We start from the raw sequence: 21,349 nt of genomic DNA, 5'->3' as shown, positions 1-21,349 counted from the left end.
TGATACCAAAAAAAAAAAAAAAAAGTTAAGAGACACGACACTTTTGGAGACTAAGAGCATGTTTGAGACTGCGTTTGAGAAATAGAACTTTTAAGTCAAAAAACGCTTTTGGGCAAAAACTTCATTTTTAAGCTTTTGCCAAAAATACGTTTTTAGTCATTTTTATGTTTTTTGGACTCTTAAAAACGCTTTTAATTTTTTTACCAAACGAGTAATTTTTTTTTCTAAACAGACTTTTTGAGTGTTAAAAGCACTTTTAAACCTCTCAAGCGCAATCTAAAACAGACCCTAAGTTGAAAAAATTACAAGACTAATTGTAATTTTAGAAATCACATTATTTTTCTAGCATTACTCCAAAATTTATATGTATTAAATAAAGTTTGCTTTTAAAAAAAAAAAAAACTAAATTGTAAAAACTATTTTCAATTCAATTTATTAAACTAATATATATATAAAATTCACTGCAGAAGATAAGAAGCTAATTTGGATAAGTATGAAAATTAATGATTAAAAAAAAAAAAGAAAGTGAAGAGAAGAGAAGTATCCAGTTGTTTTGTTGGTGCGGGTTAGATAATGGTGTCGGGTATTTTGAATTATTTCTTTTCTTTTTGTTAAGAGAAGGAACTCATCATTGTGCGTACTTTATGGATAAGAGAATCCAATGAAAAGGGGATCGTGCGGCTGCTCATCATTTCAGTCCTTTCACAATTCAAATACACACGTAAGCGGAATCTCCATGAATTTTCTCCTGCTTTATTTTTATTTTTATTTTACCTATAAAAGCAAAAGAATTTTTTTTTTTTTTAAAAAAAGAACATTACCTTTACTGGTTGGGGTAAAAAGAATTACTGTCGGCTGGTGAATGAGCTCCTACTGGAATGGGCCAGGCCATGGCCCATTGGCGAGACCCTCATCAAGATGGGCTTCAGTCAGACATCAATTTCAGGCCTAGACCATGAGTTTTGAACCACAATTGGGTTCAAAGAGGTTATGCAACATGCATTTGGTCTCGCGATTTTGCATTATTAAACACATGTTTTTTTATATTTGTTTTACCATCAGTGATTGTGATGTAATTATGTAATGGTTTCAAGAAAATTTCAATAAGGTTGGGCATGTACTATGGTGTAGTTTCAACTTTCTGTATTGGAGAATCACTCACACAAGCTTGATTAGAATTAGTCTTCTTAAGTTTTACTGATGTCCTAATAAAGCTGAGTCAAGTGATGGCTAATGGTTCAATTGGTTTTGAGGGAAGGCCTGTCTAGGCCCGTCCTAAGTAATTCTTAACAAGTAAATGCTATCATGGTCACACCCATATAGAATAACCGCATTTGGTTGCCTCCAAGCCGCCACCCCAAAAATGAAAGAAACGCAAACTAAAGATCAAAAGTGAAAAGGAAAAAGGAAAGTCTAAAGTCACCTACATATACAAGGTCTTGTATCTTTTAAAAAAAAAAAAAAAAAAAAAAAAAAAATTCTATACAAGTCTATGTGTCTTCAATGTGAACTTCTCAATCAAAAAATAAATAAAATTGTGAACTTCTCAATATATAAAATGGATAATTAATTTGGAATATGATGTGCTGATCAATAGGAGAGTTTTATTGTGCCCAAAAAGAAAAGGAAAAAGAAAATTGATTATTTGGAATTAGAATTTATTAGTCTCTCTTCTTATCTTTAAGATGAATAACTATCTCCTAAAGAATATTATAACTTAATTTTTTTTAAAAATAAAATTATACGGTAGATGATGTTAGGCTTGGTCTAAATGTTTTCTCAAAGTAGCAAGTAAATCATGTGTATCATGAGGCAAGTAGGGCGGCCCATAGACTAGTCAAAATGACTCTTAAATAGGCCAATGATATTGTATGGTCAGAAGATGTTTCTTTTTGTATCAGAGACCTTTTATTAACAGTGATCCATTTATGACATCTACCAATATGGATTTTCAAAATATATATATATATATATATTTGATCACTCATGCATAGTAATAGTTTTTTAGGAATTTTATCTATCATCATTCATCACTCTATCCTTGGAGTAAGCAAAGAATCTTTAATGCTTCTCTCCCACGTCTCGACACTCAACCTCATACATGCGTGTATTTCTTTATTTTTTTATTTTTATACGTAACATTTTCTTTGCAAGTACAAAATAAGATATTTTATTTTATTTTAAGTGCAATGCGAAGGATTCAATTTTAGTGTCAAGCTTTTGTTTTGTTGCATCTAAAAGCATGTATAATGTTATGTTATTTAATTTTTTTTTTTTTTTGATGTGGCAGCATATTCACTAAAGTAATTTAATTGATTAGAGACTACGTCTCATAAAATAAATGTTACCAGTTCAAATCATTCTTCTCATTTTCTTTTTTATGAGTGTAGAGAAATGGGTGTTTACTGTTTAGTCAAATAAATTATATTGTCCAATTCAGTATATATTTTGAGAAGAAGTAATGATATAAGTAAAATTAAATTAAAATTCTATAATAATCATCTAAATTTTAATAATAATTATAAAAATTAAATCACATTCGAAAAAATTCAGAATTTTAGGACTCTTTGTGTGATTATTACTCGTATTTTGACGGGAAAGTAAAGCGCAAAACCTGAGACTGGTCCTGAGGAGATCTCAATCTCTGATTTTCTGGTCCTGATTCTAGCGTCTCACCTGTCCTCTCAACTTCCCAAGGTTTCCACAGGCACCAACACGTGTGACACTACTACTGGCTCTCAAGGCGGCTTCTAATTTAGTCCTTACACGTGGTGGCGGACTTGACGGTCGCCGTCACGAGATCCGTGCGTGTCGTCCCCGACCTTGTCCAGGACCACGGCTGCTACCTACCGCCAGGACAGCCTAACGGCGCAGCGTCGTTAATCCCACCTTTGTCTTCGCCCGGCCCACTGTGGCGTGGACTTAAGTACCACGTGGCCCGTAGGTCGTGGTTGTGGGGGGGTCGTGGGGGCCCACAGGTCGTTGTTTGTGAATGCGGGTCGGACACGTTGTGGCGTCAAGTCGAGTGTCAGCACATGCAGGTTAATAAAGTACTTAAAATCCGACGTCTCGATGCGTTAAAGAGGTAATCTAATGGATTAATTTACTGGGGGGTAACTGCTTTAAAATCTTTCTGGACGAATTTACCCCCACTTACAATTTCAAGTTTTTTCTTTTTCTTTTTTAAATTTCATTATCACAAAATGAAAGAAATACAAATATCAAGTAAGAGAAAACTCTCTTCCTTGTCTCGGTAAGCAATTCCTTCCAAAGTTCGTATTTGGGTCAATTTTTTTTATTTTATTTCCTTTTTTCTGTTTTAATTTTACTGGTAGCAGATGAAAGAAATGATATCAAATGCTACAATGATCATGGAATTTCAAAAATATGATGGTTGTTAGGGAAAAAATATTTATATAGAATAGTAAAAATAGATAACTAAAATAAAGTTCAATATAAGTCTTTTTTATTTTTAAAAAAGTAATTATTTAACTAAATATTTGCTCGGTAGAATTTGAATGCTATGAACTAATTCAAGTCATTTGAATATTGATATCTCATTATATTACAGTAAAGAGTATATATAGCTAGAGATACTATAATTTTTATTACAAATTAACATAACAATTTATTTGTCTTAAAAGAGTAGTTCAATCAACTGAAATTTGCATGTCATGAAACGAAAGCCATTAAATCAAATTTCCTTGTATGAATATGTCAAAAACATGATAATTTATTTAGTACTTATCACTTCCGAGCAATCCCTAACTGATCATAGGATGTCTCGAACGACTCTTGTGGCAGTCACGAATTAGTTTGATATGACAGATAAAAGATAAACCAAAATACCAATTTTATTTATTCGATGTTCATTTACTGTATTCACTACTTGTTAAAACCGAAGGATCGATTTGAATATGTGGTAATCCAATACTTGGGTGGAAGGGATTTAACCCTATTATTTTAATAAAATGGGAGCAGAGTTAATCCAAAAGACAAGGACATTGACGTCCATTGGAAAGATAAGAAGGCACCCTCAGTCCGTTAACTTTAAGTGACGGGATTATCACTCCAAATATGGGAAACGTTTTTTAAGCGGGAGAAAGAAAACGACGTTTGCCCTTACCCTTATTTTAAAATATATTTTTAAACAGTTTATTTTTCTTTTTATACCAAAAGAAGAAAAAAAAGATCTGTTTTGCATAGCTCTATCATCTACTACCACACTGTTGTCGTTCTGAATTATCACAGACAAATCGATTCTCGCCTCTGCAATACAGATTTCCAGGTTTCAGCTCCTCTCTCAACTGTCATAGTAACTGCTTCTCTCTCTCTCTCTCTCTCTCTCTATATATATATATATATATATATATGTACATACGTGTCTATGTGTGTATGTATCTCCTGCTATTGATTTAGAAGTTTTCAATCTCAGCTTTTGGATTAGATTCTCCTGTTCTTTGTTTGTTTCTGGTTTTTGTTTTTGGGTTTTTTTATTTGTTTGTTTTGGATTTTTCCCTAGTTTTGGCTACCAAAATTCAAGAATGGTCGAAAGCTTCACGATTAGTCATCAAATTGAGGATAATTTCTTGTATCATTTGTACAAAAAGGAAAAAGGAACTTTAGTCAGTCGTATCAAATGTATGCATGCATGCTTTTTTGTATATGTGCATGTATATATATATATATGACTGATGACGATGGTGGCCATGGTTTTCGATTTCTTGGCCTTGTTCTGGATTGATCTGGGTCACTTTTAGTGAGATTCATGTTTAGTAAGAACTATTCTTCCTTCCTTTTCTTTCCCCTTTCTTTTTAAATGTTTTCATGAAAAAAAAATAAAATAAAATTTAATGGCATGACACTTCAGCATAGAAACTCCACGCTTTATTTTATTTTTTCTGTAATGCATTAATTAACTTTATGTTGCTCTTTCTCTGTAATATATATATATATATATATATATATATATCTTTTTTAATGATTTGTCTTAAAAAAAACTCAAGTTCATGGGAGTTTAATCATAATATTGTATAATACGGTAATTAAATGATTAAATAATTCAAATTCTATGGGTTTAAACTTTTAGAATAAATGGTGATTCCATTTGAATTCGAACCAGTGATGAACTATATAATTCTAATTGAAATATACATGAACTGAATTTGGAATTCTTTTGTTTACATTGAGAAGCAGCATATCAGGGGATCATATATATATTTCTGGAGTGAGTTAGCTAGGAACCATGCATCAAAAACAGGATGACATAAGCCATCAACACACAGTCTGCTCCAAACCTTGGTGGCGGGGTGTTGGGCATGATCCCATATCTGCAGATGTCTTAGGGGAAACCACAAGAAGTTTATCACCATCTAACAATTCAAGTGACAGTTTAGGAACCGAAACCCGAAAATTACATGTGAAGGATGGGCTGGATGAGGGAAATGATGTCAACAAAAAGATAGAAATCACTCTTGTGTCACAATCAGGTAAGTTATTCATGGTACATTGTATTACTAATCTTGCACACAATAGCTTGTTCTTCAAGTTTTTTAACTAATTTTTAAATAATCATGTGAAAAGTGGAATTTAGTAATGAATTATGCGTAACTTCTGTATGGAACTTATTATGCTAGAAAATGATCTAGAGAGAACGTGAGCATTCTCATCTAGTAGAGATTTCCAGTATCTGAGATTGGTTATCCATGTATTTTTATACCAGGTTACAATATAAACCATTTAAAATTTTTAACAAGTTCATATTAGAGCATCCACAATGAATGCTTTAAAGAGCCATTTTCTTCAAATTTTAAAGGATTTGCATCTTAAATTCACATTCCATCCTTTATTTTAAATGGTATGCTACAGTGATCCTTACGAAGGATCACTGTTCATCCTTTATCCCCTGTTTTATTCATTTCTCTCTTCTTTTAACCTATTAAAAAAACTAAACTTCCTCTCATCTCTCTATGATTCCCCATTCTGCGGAATCCATTCTCCAAAACAAAATAAAATAAAAGAGTCATTCTCCAATATAAAGAATGGGATGTAGAGCACTTTTCAAATGTGGTTCTTCAAAATAGAAAAAGTAGGGTTATTCTTCAAAATTTGAAAAAACAAAATTTAAAGGATCCATTGATCCATTGTGGATGCTCTTACATGCTGAACAAGCCCCTTAACCAGAACCATGCAATACATGTTTTTTTGGGCATAAATTACATATGTTAGAGATTATCATCCACAACTTTTGATGTATAATATTGTTTTGATTAATTTTTATGCAATAAAAGTTGTAAAAAATTCTGCTTGATAATTTGCTTACATACATGAAATACATCTGATGATATAATTGAATGCACTGCTAAAGGAAGAATGCTGAGAAAGGCAAGTCAAAACTCACTGATATGCTGGCATGTCATGTTTGACTGAAACCTTGAAATATTTACCCAAACGGTTGTGACATCTTATTCATTTCGGTCTCAACAGTTAATTTGGGACTCTATTTTATTATAGTTATTGCTTTTGATTGTTTTATGCTCTGTTTGCTGCCTACAATAGTATTCCCTTTAAATGATTTCCTATTTGTGTTTGCATTGTTTGATGAATTTGTCGGCGAACTTTAGATATTTTTTTAATTATTTATGAATTAAGTTATTCATGGATCAAATTCATATTGGTGCATTTTGTTTTACCTCAACTTAACTCAATTAAGCTTTAATCCTAACTGATTGAGATCAGTTATATAAGCCTTTAACATGATTTGGTCTTATTTGGGATCATGTCCCCCGTTTTGTTTCTACCACTACCAATCATGTATTTGCTTGTAACTTTTATCCATGTTATTCTTACGTTTTGCCATTTCTGCTCTTTCCATAATAATATAATCACTCTTGTAACAGTGTGTCCATACGCCATCTTTGCATATGTTCAAATCATCTCCTATGAATCTGTCTAATTTTATCCTTAATTGGTGGCACTCCCTCTTTCTCGCAAATAAGTTCATTCCTTATCCTATCCTTCTTATTATGATAGACACCAACCTTCACATCCTCATCTATGTGCACTCATTTGTGGTTATGTTATTTCTTGATTGCCTAACATTTTAAACCATAAAACATAGTTGCTTATATGATAAAATATTTGTTACAACATTCTGAACCATAAAATTTACATATCTGATAAAATATTTCCTTACATGATTGTATGGAATTTTCCTTTGATGTGCAGATGGAAAATGTGGAAAAGAGCAGCAGCATGCCGCATCCTTTATGCCTCAAACAATGGGTGAATACCTCACTCCACCTACCCAGCTAGAACTGCTTGGCCACTCAATCGTAAATTCCCTCTCTCTCTCTCTCTCTCTCTCTCTCTCTCACGAATGTATTCCTTGCCCAATTGCTTATCTGGTTGTATACATTAGTAGTTTCTTGATTACTAAGTAGAGTTTTTTTTATGACAGGCATGTACATCATATCAATATTCTGATCCATATTATGGGGGAGTTATGCCTGCTTATGGACCCCAGGCTTTGGTATGCAACCTGTTGTGTCTTCTGCATGTTTAATTTGATATGACTATGCTTGCTTGGTTTAATATGTATACGGTTTCTCAATTAATTAACGTCTATTGCTTTTAAATAATTAATGCAAATAGCCTTTTCCCTTGGGACTTGTATTTGTGTTACAATTTTTTTTTTTTTTTGGGCACTTATTTCATATATGCACCAACACTGTATATCTCGGACATCAGTAGATGCTCCAGATATAAGCTAAATGCAAAAGTTTAATCTCTTGGAAAAATACTCTAGAGGTCTCTGGAGTTAAAATTTTATCAAATCGTTCCCGAGGGTTTAAAATGTATTGAATCACCCCCTCTGTATTCCTTATGTTAGCCTTTTTGATGGTGAACAGTGGCATGTAGGCTGATGGCCATATCTTATCCATTACTTTCAACACATGTGCATATTGTTGAGTCAACACCAATTAACTTTGTCATCATTCAAAAATGTCACATCAGAACAATCCACAAGAACAAAAAAAAAAAAAAAAAAAAGATTAAAGAAAGAAGAGGTGGTTGGAGGTGGTCGAACCACCCCCCACTTGGCCTTTGGCCACATGGGGTGGTTCAGCCACCCCGGCCCTAGCATTTGGGGGTGGCCAAACCACACCTTTCTTCTTTTTCTTTCTTTTTTTTTTTTTTTTTCTCTCTCTCTCTCTGTAGACTTTCTTTTTGTTTTTTATGTGACATATTTTTAGATGATAGGAGTGAAGTTAATTAGTACTGACTCAATGATATATAAACATGTCAAACTTTTACTAAATATGACGTGGCCATCAATTTACGTGTCATTGTTCACTGTTAAAAAACCTAAATGGAAGGAGCTCAGAGGGAGTGATTTGATAACGAAGCATGCCTTAAGGAGTGATTTGATAAATTTTAAAGCAGCAATTTGATAAAAGGTTAAAACATCATGGACTTATTAAGCATTTTTCTCTTAATCGTATTCAAAGGAAAAATCAAGTGCTAGTTTTTCACCTGGCAATGCAACAAGTTCAGGTCAGAAAGTAGTCTTCATGTTTTACTTTTTCAGACTTCTTAGATGCTTTTGTTTAATGTTTACATTCTTGTGCTCATGGTGTTACCTTTGTTATCAATTAGTTGAATAGTTCAGTTCTCTAATCTTATGACAAATGTGTGAAAGCATTTGCAAATATTATGGACTTTGCTACTGGTAGGTAAGAAAGGAAGTAGGTCATCTTTTTTACTGACCTAAAACAAATACATAAACCACCCGAAGCAGTATTTGATGAATATAAAGTAACCGAATCTGACTTTAACAGAAGTAAAGTTTGTATCGCTGTTCTGTTCTTGGAGTGGCAAATCTGAGACTCTAGTTCTAAGTATGTGCAACAGACTTCATTTACCATATTGCAAGCTTAGCTTCAATTAGGTTCAAATAACATTTGCAGCCCCCACCAACATCTTGGAGAATGCTTAAGGGAGTCAAATAGCAGATAGGTGTAGTTGCCAAGAGTTTCTTGCTAAAGTTTTTCAGTAGTTCTTCACTCGGTCTATGAGGATTTATTTTGCATTGGCTGTCTAACTGCACTCACCTAGAGTAGCTATTCATTCTAGGTTTGTGAGGATTAAAGTACAGCTGTTTAAGATTTTTGTGGACAATTTCTTTCTTTTCTTTTCTTTTTTTTCTCCAAAATTTAATTGTTAACCAATTTTGATGGGGCTCTAGCATTATATGTTTTGACTGGATGCCATATGTTTAACCCTGCCAAAAGAAATTTTAAAAGAAAAAAAGGCTCTCCAGGCTCTATACTTATTTATGCTTTTAATAAATTTTAGAAATTGTGTGTACAGTAAACAGATTATGTTCGTTAAGTAGATGCATTATGGCCTGAAATGGGATAACAAGTGTTGGAAATTGACTTAGGCACATTCTCATTGTCTTGGAGTGCTTCCCGCTAGAATGGCCTTGCCACTTGAAATGGCAGAGGAACCTGTTTATGTGAATGCCAAGCAGTACCATGGAATTCTGAGGCGAAGACAGTCACGTGCTAAGGCTGAGTTGGAAAAGAAACTAATAAAGTTGAGGAAGGTAAATCCGCTGTATGTGCTCATGCAGATCTTGGATTGTCATATATACAGTACATGACATCATCATTTTGGTTTCTTGTAAATATGTTTTTCTTGTAGTCTCTTCATAATTGGTCTTAAGATAGTAGGTTTATGAATGGAGATATGCAATATAGAAAAGGTTCATATCTATCTCCATGGTGTCACTTCTTAACTAGTTCTATTCTTGGGAAAATGTAAATAGCAGTTGGTTGCATTTCTGATATATATATTTTCAGGGGGGTGGGATGCATTTGCTTTTTTTTCATGGTAGAACTTCTTTTTGGCTCTCCAGATTTTAGAATAAATGAGAGGGAAAATAATGAAAAGGTTCCACAATTTTCATTTTAGAAATACATGGTTTGGTAGACAAGAAAGAATCGAACACGCCCAGTGGTGGTGATTGATGATATTCAGTTTTTAAATGACATTTAGTACAACAGAATCATAAGGTTTTTTCTTTTATTCACTGAAATGAGAAACAAGAATAGTTTTTCAGAAAATAAATTTTTAGAGATCATGCATGATGCTTTTCAAGCTTAGAAAGGTCTTGTGGAGCCTTGAGTATTACATGCCACATAACGCAGACTATTTGATATAGCCTAGTGTAGGTACACTTTGGAGTTGTAAGAGTAGATATAAGTTGATCGTATTATGGTTCACAGATGTTATTGTTTTAGGATCAGTAGGAGAAAATTATTCTAAGTGGCTGAGAAGAGAGGAGCGTTAAAACTTAGAAATGATTATGAAATGCTTAAGGAAGTACTAGAGAAAACCTTTTTGTTAGTAGATAGTAATTATGTGGTTGACCGAACCATAATTGCTAAGTACATTCCATGATCTTCCTATAGCATTCCTTGACTTTGGTTTCGATTAACCCACAAAAAGATAACTGTTGCTCTTGGATGAATTTCTTAACTTCACTCTGTTTCATCGGGTCATTGAGACCCCCCACATTCTAGCAACCAAAAAGAACAATGAAAACAAAAGAGGAAAGGAACACTTACCTCAAGAGAGGTCTATCTCCACCTTCTCCATTTATTTTAACATTTTATCAATTGTAATGTTAACAGCACTTCAATATTATTTATTGTCAACAACCAGATACTTGTTTGGTTGGTAGAGTGGCTGCAAGTTCCATGTTATAGTGCTTAAATTTCCGTTGTGTTTGGAAGTTTGTGATGGCATCAAAGTACCTTCATTATGTTAATGCTCGATGAATAAGTGGGTCAATTTGCTTGAATGTGATAAAAGTTGTCTATGTAATCTTGCCACACATTTACATTTTTCAAGTGGTGTTTTGTTCATTTTGTGAAGGTCAGTAGCTGATATACTTCAGTTAGATAGAGTGAAAAAAGGTAAAAGATGATGCATCTAAGAAAATGTGGACAATATTGCTACTGGTCATTAGTTTCATTTACTTTAAGATCGCATAGTTTGATAAATTTGGAAGGAGCAATTTTCTTTATGCGTTATGAACTAAAAGAATAATCCACTTATTTTCTATAAGCAAGTACGTTTTTTAGTGTAATTGATATTCCTCAAGGATGCCCTAACAACTTTTCTTTAATTGAAGATATTGAAGCCAAATTCTGGTCTTAAAAAACTTTTTGAACTTTGTCAACATGTCCATCACTCTCTCAGATCAACCCACCACCGTCCATCTAATTTCTCCGCATTAACTTTTTAATTAAGGGATACAAGAAGGAAAACTCAGAAGACAGGATGGTATGTAAAGAGCATGCAAAGAGTGGGTACTATCTCCCCTCATTAGAAATTATTTGAAAAGGTACAACTAATGTTAGAAGTTGGTAATTGAAATCACATGACCACAAGGGCGGAACTAGAAGTTTTAGTTTTGGGGGGGGGGGCGGAAATAATTTTTAATGTCTATTTTATAAAAAATATTTTTCTTTTTGAAAAAATAATTTTCCTTAGGCCTTGAGGGGGGGTCCTTTGGAAGGGCTATGGTGGTTCTGCCCCTGCATGACCATCTTTCTTTCATGGATAAGTCCGCAGAACTAAGATTTATTGGTGTTTTTATGAAGTACTAATGACAATTTCCTTCTATTTTTCTGCCTGTTTTGGGTCATTTGCAGAACTAATTTGTGATTGATTAAAAATTGATAAAACCTGAGGAATCTATATTTTCTTTTGTATTTGGACAAGTTATGTTGTGTGGTAGGAAATTTCATGACAACGCTTGCTGTTTGGTACTTCACCTCCTTTATGGGTTTGATAACCTCTCATTTTCTTTTGCTTATTAATAGACAACTGAAATTTTGCACACTAAATTAAAATAACTGAACTATCTACTTAGGCTGGAAGAATACCATAGGTTGATTACAAAATATTCTCTCTGCCTATTTTACCTCAACCGTTTACTCTTTATAGCAAATGAAACCAAACTCCCTACTCCAAAAAAATTTCCTAATCCTAATCCTACTGCAATTGAACTATTGCTCATAAGAGCTTATTTAGTGTTATAAGAACTCTTCTAATCAACTAATTGGAAACCAATTGAAGTATTGCTCATCAAAGCTACTCCTGCAAAGACTTTTATAGACAAATCCTACTCCAAACCTGCTTCTGCCAATATCTGCTGATGGACATCTTATGGTCTAACACTTACATCATCATCAACTTGTGATAGCGATGCATTCTACAAAGATGGAATAAGGATTGGGTGCATGTGAAAGCTAGAGCTAGCAACAATGGAGGACAAGATTCAAAAAAGTTGTAAGATAGTTTGGTGCTGTGGAATGAAGATCTTTCACGTGCTATAAGGATAGATGTAAACCCCAAAAGCACCAGTCAATGCTGTGAATGAAGTCGATATGATCTTTACATTTAACCTTGGCAAAATTCACTATCGCATTGCAAAATATTTTTGGGAGATTGTTACCAGAATTCAATGCCTTGTAGCATTTTTTAATCCCCGGTTTAAGATTTTGCAGACTTTTCAGTTCTGAGAGTTCATAATATGTTCAAGAATGTGTTTGCAGTATTTTGGACTCTAGTTTTGCTTATGAGGTGTATGTCTGTCTGCTGTTCTCATGTTCTACAGCCCTATCTTCATGAGTCTCGGCACTTGCATGCGATGAGGAGGGCAAGAGGCTCCGGTGGCCGTTTCCTGAACACGAAGAAGCTTGACAGTATCAATACCAACATTGAACCGGACAAAGGCGCCATCAGTCCCGGTGAACCTGTTTCGACGCATCCCTTCAATTCATTGCACTCCGAACTGTCCAACTTTTCCAGCTTTTCCGGGAGTGTGCATTCATCCTCTGGTCATATGGAAGTTACAGGAATACATGTGCAGGAAATGCACCAACCACAGACATACTCCAATGCCAATGGCAACGGCTGGTACAGAAGAAGGTGATAGCTCAGGGCAGCAGCATCAAAGACTTGCGGTGAGCCCTGACCATCATCAAATGAACCATCTCTATAATGAGTTATAGTAAAGAAAGCCCATTATAGCTTTGAGAGTGTTCTATAATCTATTCCCTAAGAAGTTGAAGAGATATTCATCTCTCAAGCCGTCAAAGGCGTGAGTGAGCCATCTTTCTATAGTTTCACTCTGCTGTTCCTCATTGGTCTACTGGCAAAAGCTGGAGGCTTTATTACCCTACTGACTTAGAGAGGGGTAAAACCCTGCTTGTCTTGTGTTCACCGGCAAATCATTCTTGGCTTGGCTTGCATTTGTGTTCTTGGGATGGGGATGATAAAGGCGGCAAATCTTTCTTGTTTTTCGCTGCTATATTAATGTGTGCTATTGCATTTATCCTTGCCTTTCTCCCATGTACAAAGAAAGTGATTACAGCAGGCATTTTGTTTGAATGAGTAATGAGATTATTTTCTTGTTTCATCTTAGCATAGTTTGTTTGTGTTTTAATGGAACATGTAATCTAATTCAGCTTGAAAGAAATTTCGAGACTATGGCCAACTTATTGTGGTGTAGGAATATTCGTCAGAGGTTTAGCTTGAAATTCTATTTTCTGTCCGGGAAGGTCCGGTAGAATATCTATATTAGCAAAACTGTTTGCCGCCATTGTTTGCAGCAGTCGAAATCGGCTAAGGAGTAGGACCTGAGGAAGATGGGGTTGGAGAGGAAGAAGGATCTCTGTGTCTCTCCTATCTCTCACTTTGTGTTTGTGTTTGTGTTTTGGGTGGAATCCGAGTAAAATATAGATAGGAAGCTGAGTAAAAAGCTGAGCATTTTACCAACGCTTTTCTTTTTACCCAAATGCACATGAAGGCGATAAAATAAAGTACTAATCAAATTTTCACGTGAAGGAGAAAGTGTGGTCAGATGAATACAGCCAAATTGATGTTGGTTTGCAGAGTCTACCGTAGTAAAATACTTTGGTAGGTTAAAAGTAGGTTATGTCTTCAAATCCGATGGTTAAAGATTGGTATATGTTTTTTTCTAGAAATCCAATAGATAATATAGTGTAAAGTTACATTTACAAAATCTAGGTGGTTAATAATAGGTTGTCTTGAAATCATTATATAGAGGTTAATTTAATATGAGAAATGTTAGGAATTCTTTTAATGTTCTTTTGGTGTCTTTTCAACTGTAATGTGACTTTTAAAATCACCGTTAAATTTGAGATTATTATTATTGACTTTTAATCTATTGTTGATTTTAAAAGTCATATTACAGTTGGAATGACACTAAGAGAACACTAAAAGAACACGTATCATTTCCCGCTTAATGACTATGGTTGATGCATGAAAATCACCTCATTAGTCCTACACATTATTAAACTATTTGATGTTTGATTTGTTTTTAAAAAAGTAATTTAAAAATTTTTTTTTTTAAAAAAAAAGTAAATTTTTTTTAAAAAATATTTACCTTTTTATTTGAAGCTCTCACTAAAAAATGTCCTACTGGGCCTAGTGTTTATTAGGCCCATTTATGAAATACTATGGTTGGAGTAACATGGATTTTCTGCAAGGATTTGGCTTCTAGTCCCTGACGTCCACAATGGTCTGTCCAAATCTGCTGTTTTTGAAGTGTGTGTTTTTTGGGCCTTTCGGCTATCATCTTTTTGCTCAGTTTCCTTGCTTTCTGCTAGAGGTGTCAATGCGGACGGTTAAAAACCGTCCGCTAACCGTTAACCGCTATAACCGCTAACCGCTTAACCGTTTAACCGTATTAACCGCTAACCGTAACCGCTAACCGCCTTTTTATATAATATATTTGTATAATTATAATTATAAAAATATTTATACATATAACATAATCACTTGATCATTAAATCACAATTTTTTTAAAAAAATAATTAAATCACAATTTGAGTATTAATATATTATCACTATAATTTATATGATTATATCATATAATCACTTGATCATTAAAATCACAATTTTTTTTAAAATAATTAAATCACAATTTGAGTATTAATATATTATCACTATAATTTATATAATTATATCACATGATCAATTGATCATTAAATTATTTGATTATATAATAACAAATTATACATATATAATATGACATAACTCATAAGTATACCAATTCATACTAATACAACAATTAAATATCTAGAGACTTATTTCCAATGTATGTTATAAACTTATAAGTCTATATAAGTCTACATATGCATATGAATAATATTATAAATGTATAATATTAATACTTAATCATATGATTAAATGACAATTCAAATACTTTATTCAAGGCTTCAAGTGAATCATATTATTAATGTACAATGATGATATGATTCGTATAATATCAAATTAAGTAATTGACATTGGATTAAACAATGACCAATGTGTTACTTATAAACACAATTTAAGTATTAATGTATTATCATTATATGTTATGAGAGTTGTCTGAATTCTGAACTTTTTTTTATATGTTGTGTTGAATTTTTTTTTTTATAAAGTTAACCGGTTATGATTTAATATTTAAGGAATTTTTTTTTTAAGTACAAGTAAATGTAAATTTTGAGTCAAATATTTTTGATTTTTCAATATGGGCTTTTTTTATAGCAATTGGGCCCCAAGAAGACACTAAAAAAAAAAAGATGCCCAAAAGGCCCAAAAAAAGAAGCCCAAAAAGGCCCAAAAAGCCTTAAAGAAAGCCCAAAAATGCTCAAAAAGCCCGAAAAAAGCCTAATTTTGAAAACGTGGTTAGCAGGCGGTTATCTATTTCACTAACTGCTAACCGGCGGTTAACCACTAACCATTAACCGCTAGGTGGTTAACGGTTGCGGTTAGTAAAATCTACTAATCGCTAAGGCGGTTATGGTTAGCGGTTATTGGCAATAACCGCTAACCGTAACCACCTTAACACTCCTACATTTGGCTGGAATTATTAGAAACTCATCCAGATGCAAAAGCTGCCCAACAAATCTTCACAAAAGATGAAAAAAAAAAAAAAAAAAAAAAGAAAAAAAAAGGTGTTACGGTGGGCTCGAAATAGGAGCAAAGAAAATATTTAGAGAAATTGCAATTAATCTGCGAAATTTCAACAAAGCTGACTTGTTTTCCAGTAATGTAATTGGACGGATTCAAATAAGTGTACCATCACTGGATGTTACGTTTCCATGTGCCCTGTTGATGGCTAACATGATATATCCATCCAAAGAAAAGGGATCCGACCATATTTCACTTTTCGAAGGGATTAAAGGCGACATTGTTGACTTTCACTGGATGGTAGGCATGCTAGTTAAAACCCACATTGAACCTGAGAATCTTTGCCCTGACTTGAAGTTTTTATTCTCTAAAATATTTATTGAAAGCTGACTTGTTTTCCGGTGATGTAATTGGACGGATTCAAATAAGTGTACCATCACTGGATGTTACGTTTCCATGTGCCCCGTTGATGGCTAACGTGATATATCCATCCAAAGAAAAGGGATCCGACCAGATTTCACTTTTCGAAGGGATTAAAGGCGACATTGTTGACTTTCACCGGATGGTAGGCATGCTAGTTAAAACCTACATTGAACCTGAGAATCTTTGCCCTGACTTGAAGTTTTTTTTCTCTAAAATATTTATTGAAGGCATAGAAAAATAGGCATGAACTGTTTGAAATAGGTTGTTATCAACCTTTTCACCCTGCTTTTTATATTGGAAATGACCGTGTAGGTTTTGTTACTTTGACAAATGAGTATAGGGACAAAATGACATGGAAGTTCGACGAGAAGCTGTAGCTAAAGGATGAAAAATATGGACTCAAGTCTTGGCGGGACACTGTCACCGATCCTCATCTTTATAAACCTCTAAAAAGTCTTTGTTTATACTGCGGTGTGCAGCTGTACTCGAAGACTGCAGTATGCACAAACGACTCATTCAGAACAAGTGCTTCATTTCGGGAAATATTGGTTTTTGCAGTATAAATGGCTCTTTCAGAATAGGTGCTCTATTAAGATAAGAATTACCAGAGTTCAAGAGACAATGGTTACAAGAGTTCAAAGAGACAATAGTTATAAGATCTCAAGAGACAAAAGTTACAAGATCTCAAGTGACAAGAGTTACAAGATCTCTCGTAACAATAGTTACAAGATCTCAAGTATCAAGAGTTACAATTATGGTTTTTAATATAAAAGTAAAAGAAACATGTAACATCCATACCATTTCTCTATAAATAGAGTCTTGTATACAATCAAATAATTTAGAAACTCATCCAGATGCAAAAGTTGCCCAACAAATCTTCACAAAAGACAAAAAAAAAAAAAAAAAAAAAAGAGTACAGTGGGCTCGGAATATGAGCAAGGAAAATATTTAGAGAAATTGCAATTAATCCGCGTAATTTCAACAAAGCTGACTTGTTTTGTGATAATGTAATTGGATGGATTCAAATAAGTGTACCATCACTAGACGTTACGTTTCCATGTGCCCGGTTGATGGCTAACGTGATAGATCCATCCAAAGAAAAGGGATCCGACCAGATTTCACTTTTCGAAGGGATTAAAGCCGACATTGTTGACTTTCACCGGATGGTAGGCATGCTAGTTAAAACCTACATTGAACCTGAGAATCTTTGCCCTGACCTGAAGTTTTTTTTTCTCTAAAATGTTTATTGAAGGCATGAACGGCTTGAAATAAGTTGTTATCAACTTTTTCACCCCGCTTTTTATATTGGAAAGGACCGTGTAGGTTTTATTATTTTGACAAATGAGTATAGGGACAAAATGTCATGGAAGTTCGACCAGAAGCTGCAGCTAAAGGATGAAAAATATGGACTCAAGTCTTGGTGGGACACTGTCACCGACCCTCATCTTTATAAACCTCTGACCAAGGTATTTAAAACTTTTACGGAAAAGACCCAATATACCACCCTTCTCCGTTTTATGAGGAATGTTCATGTCCACTTCAATGAACATGACCAGGCATGTATTTTTAATTTTGTAGAAATAATTTAATTGACTACCCACTTATATTAATACTCTTTTTTTTTTCTTTGTTATTTAAAAACAGTGGGCTTTTCATAGTCAATTTGACTTGAAACTCAACAAATTGTTCCCAAGCGCATGTTCTAAGATTTTAGACGGAATTATCCGATACTTGCGTGTAATGACAGTGGTAGAAAGCTATGAACATGGCTACGACCATTATTTTATAGATTCTTCGAGACGCTACCAAATGGATTTGAATCGAGGAAGTTCTTATTCGTTTCCCATAATTTATTGTAGTAAGTCATTTTTGACAGGTTGAATCTATTTTCATGATTTAGAGTTAAATAATATTTATGGTATATATTTGATAATAGTAATCTTAATTTGTTACAGGAATCCTCATGAGGTTGCTGTTTTAGCCAGGGGCAAGGGTAGCAGTGTTGGTAAAAGTTTAGGGGGTTCATCTAGTAATGCTGGCATTTCTAGTGGAAGCTGATAGGCATGCTAGTTAAAACTTACATTGAACCTAAGAATCTTTGCTCTGACCTGAAGTTTTTTTTCTCTAAAATATTTATTGATGGCATAGAAAAACAGGCACGAACTACTTGAAATAGGTTGTTATCAATTTTTTCACCCAGCTTTTTATAATAGAAAGGACTGTGTAGGTTTTATTACTTTGGCAAATGAGTATAGGGACAAAATGACATGGAAGTTCGACAAGAAGCTGCAGGTAAAGGATGAAAAATATGGACTCAAGTCTTGGAGGGACATTGTCACCAACCATCATCTTTATAAACCTCTGACCAAGGTATTTAAAACTTTTACAGAAAAGACCTAATATGCCGCCCTTCTCCGTTTTATGAGGAATGTTCATATCCACTTCAATGAACATAACCAGGCATGTTTTTTTAATTTTGTAGAAATAATTTAATTGACTACCCACTTATATTAATGCATTTTTTTTTTTTTTGTTATTTAAAAACAGTGGGCTTTTCATAGTCAATTTGACTTGAAACTCGACAAATTGTTCCCATGAGCATGTTCTAAGATTTTAGACGGAATTATCCGATACTTGCGTGTAATGACAGTGGTAGAAGGCTATGAACGTGGCTATGAACATTATTTTAAAGATTACTTCGAGACGCTACCAAATGGAATTGAATCGAGGAAGTTCTGGTTAGTTTCCCATAATTTATTTTAGTAAGTCATTTTTGGAGGGTTGAATCTATTTTCACAAGTTACAGTTAGATAATATTTATGGTATATATTTGATAATCGTAATCTTAATTTGTTACAGGAATCCTCATGAGGTTGTTGTTTTAGCAAGGGGCATGGGTAGCAGTGTTGGTAAAAGTTCAGGGGGTTCGTCCAGTAATACTGGCGTTTCTACTGGCAGCTGATGTGCATGCTAGTTAAAACCTACATTGAACCTAAGATTCTTTGCCCTGACTTGAAGTTTTTTTTCTCTAAAATATTTATTGAAGGCATAGAAAAATAGCCATGAACTGCTTGAAATAGGTTGCTATCAACTTTTTCACCCCACTTTTTATAATGGAAAGGACCATGTAGGTTTTATTACTTTGGCAAATGAGTAAAGAGACAAAATGACATGGAAGTTCGACGAGAAGTTGCAGCTAAAGGATGAAAAATATGGACTCATGTCTTGGCGGGACACTGTCACCGACCCTCATCTTTATAAACAACTGACAAAGGTATTCAAAACTTTTACGCAAAAGACCCAATATGCCGCCCTTCTCCATTTTATGAGGAATGTTGATGAGCACTTCAATGAATATGACCAGGCATGTATTTTTAATTTTGTAGGAATAATTTAATTGACTACTCACTTATATTAATGCATTTTTTTTCTTTGTTATTTAAAAACAGTGGGCTTTTCATAGTCAATTTGACTTGAAACTCAACAAATTGTTCCCAAGCGCATGTTCTAAGATTTTAGACGGAATTATCCGATACTTGCGTGTAATGACAGTGGTAGAAAGCTATGAACATGGCTATGACCATTATTTTATAGATTCTTCGAGACGCTACCAAATGGATTTGAATCGAGGAAGTTCTTGTTAGTTTCCCATAATTTATTTTAGTAAGTCATTTTTTACGGGTTAAATCTATTTCAAGAGTTAGAGTTAGATAATATTTATGGTATATATTTGATAATAGTAATCTTACTTTGTTACAGGAATCCTCATGAGGTTGCTGTTTTAGCAAGGGGCAGGGGTAGCAGTGTTGGTAAAAGCTTAGGGGGTTCGTCCAGTAATGCAGGCGTTTCTACTGGCAGCTGATAGGCATGCTAGTTAAAACTTACATTGAACCTAAGAATCTTTGTCCTGACCTGAAGTTTTTTTTCTCTAAAATTTTGTTTGAATGCAAAGAAAAATAGGCATGAACTGCTTGAAATATGTTGTTATCAACTTTTTCACCCCGCTTTTTATAATGGAAAGGGCTGTGTAGGTTTTATTACTTTGGCAAATGAGTATAGGGACAAAATGACATGGAAGTTCAACGAGAAGTTGCAGCTAAAGGATGAAAAATATGGACTCAAGTCTTGGTGGGACACTGTCACCGACCCTCATCTTTTTAAACCTCTAACCAAGGTATTTAAATCTTTTACGGAAAAGACCCAATATGCCGCCCTTCTCCATTTTATGAGGAATGTTCATGTCCACTTCAATGAACATTACCAGGCATGTATTTTTAATTTTGTAGAAATAATTTAATTGACAACTCACTTATATTAATGCATTTTTTCTTTCTTTCTTATTAACAAACAGTGGGTTTTTCATAGTCAATTTGACTTGAAACTCAACAAATTGTTCCCAGGAGCTTGTTGTATGATTTTAGACGGAATTATCCAATACTTGCGTGTAATGACAGTGGTAGAAGCCTATGAATGTGGCTATGAACATTATTTTATAGATTACTTCAAGACTCTACCAAATGGATTTGAATCTAGGAAGTTCTTGTTAGTTTCCCATAATTTATTTTAGTAAGTCATTTTTGACGGGTTGAATCTATTTTCATGAGTTAGAGTTAGATAATATTTATGGTATATATTTGATAATAGTAATCTTAATTTGTTACAAGAATCCTCATGAGGTTGTTGTTTTAGCAAGGGGCAGGGGTAGCAGTGTTGGTAAAAGTTCAGGGGTTCGTCCAGTAATGCTGAAGGCATGCTAGTTAAAACCTACATAGAACTTAAGAATCTTTGCCCTGACTTGAAGTTTTTTTTCTCTAAAATATTTATTGAAGGTATAGAAAAATAGGCATGAACTGCTTTAAATAGGTTGTTATCAACTTTTTCACCCCGCTTTTTATAATGGAAAGGACCGTGTAGGTTTTATTACTTT

General features: G+C 33.9%; 1 protein-coding gene across 4 annotated transcripts; it reads left to right on the top strand.

Moving 5' to 3' along the window:
- The first annotated feature begins 4,198 nt into the window (after positions 1-4,198).
- Positions 4,199-13,498, top strand: LOC132162148 (nuclear transcription factor Y subunit A-7-like). Of its 4 annotated transcripts, none has more exons than XM_059572407.1 (6): positions 4,199-4,288; positions 5,197-5,489; positions 7,228-7,334; positions 7,460-7,531; positions 9,446-9,610; positions 12,695-13,498. In XM_059572407.1, the coding sequence occupies exons 2-6, from the start codon at positions 5,246-5,248 to the stop codon at positions 13,010-13,012; spliced, it is 906 nt and encodes a 301-aa protein (XP_059428390.1). In that variant the 5' UTR covers positions 4,199-4,288; positions 5,197-5,245; the 3' UTR covers positions 13,013-13,498. The 4 variants fall into 4 exon arrangements, with proteins under 4 accessions (XP_059428390.1, XP_059428391.1, XP_059428393.1 ...); XM_059572408.1 differs by having other exon boundaries at positions 5,194-5,489; XM_059572410.1 differs by lacking the exon at positions 4,199-4,288 and adding an exon at positions 4,301-4,315.
- Positions 13,499-21,349: the final 7,851 nt, after the last annotated feature.

This window comes from Corylus avellana, chromosome ca9 (genome assembly GCF_901000735.1).
Source record: "Corylus avellana chromosome ca9, CavTom2PMs-1.0".
NCBI lineage: Eukaryota > Viridiplantae > Streptophyta > Magnoliopsida > Fagales > Betulaceae > Corylus > Corylus avellana.
Note: the sequence above shows the minus strand (reverse complement) of the source record. Positions and strands in the feature narration are given on the sequence as shown.

Excerpts from the sequence above, each read along its gene's own strand:
- LOC132162148 (XM_059572407.1), top strand. The coding sequence starts at position 5,246 with ATGCATCAAAAACAGGATGACATAAGCCATCAACACACAGTCTGCTCC. Across the intron at positions 7,532-9,445 it reads CTTATGGACCCCAGGCTTTG|GCACATTCTCATTGTCTTGG; the intron begins GTATGCAACCTG and ends AAATTGACTTAG. Across the intron at positions 9,611-12,694 it reads AACTAATAAAGTTGAGGAAG|CCCTATCTTCATGAGTCTCG; the intron begins GTAAATCCGCTG and ends CATGTTCTACAG.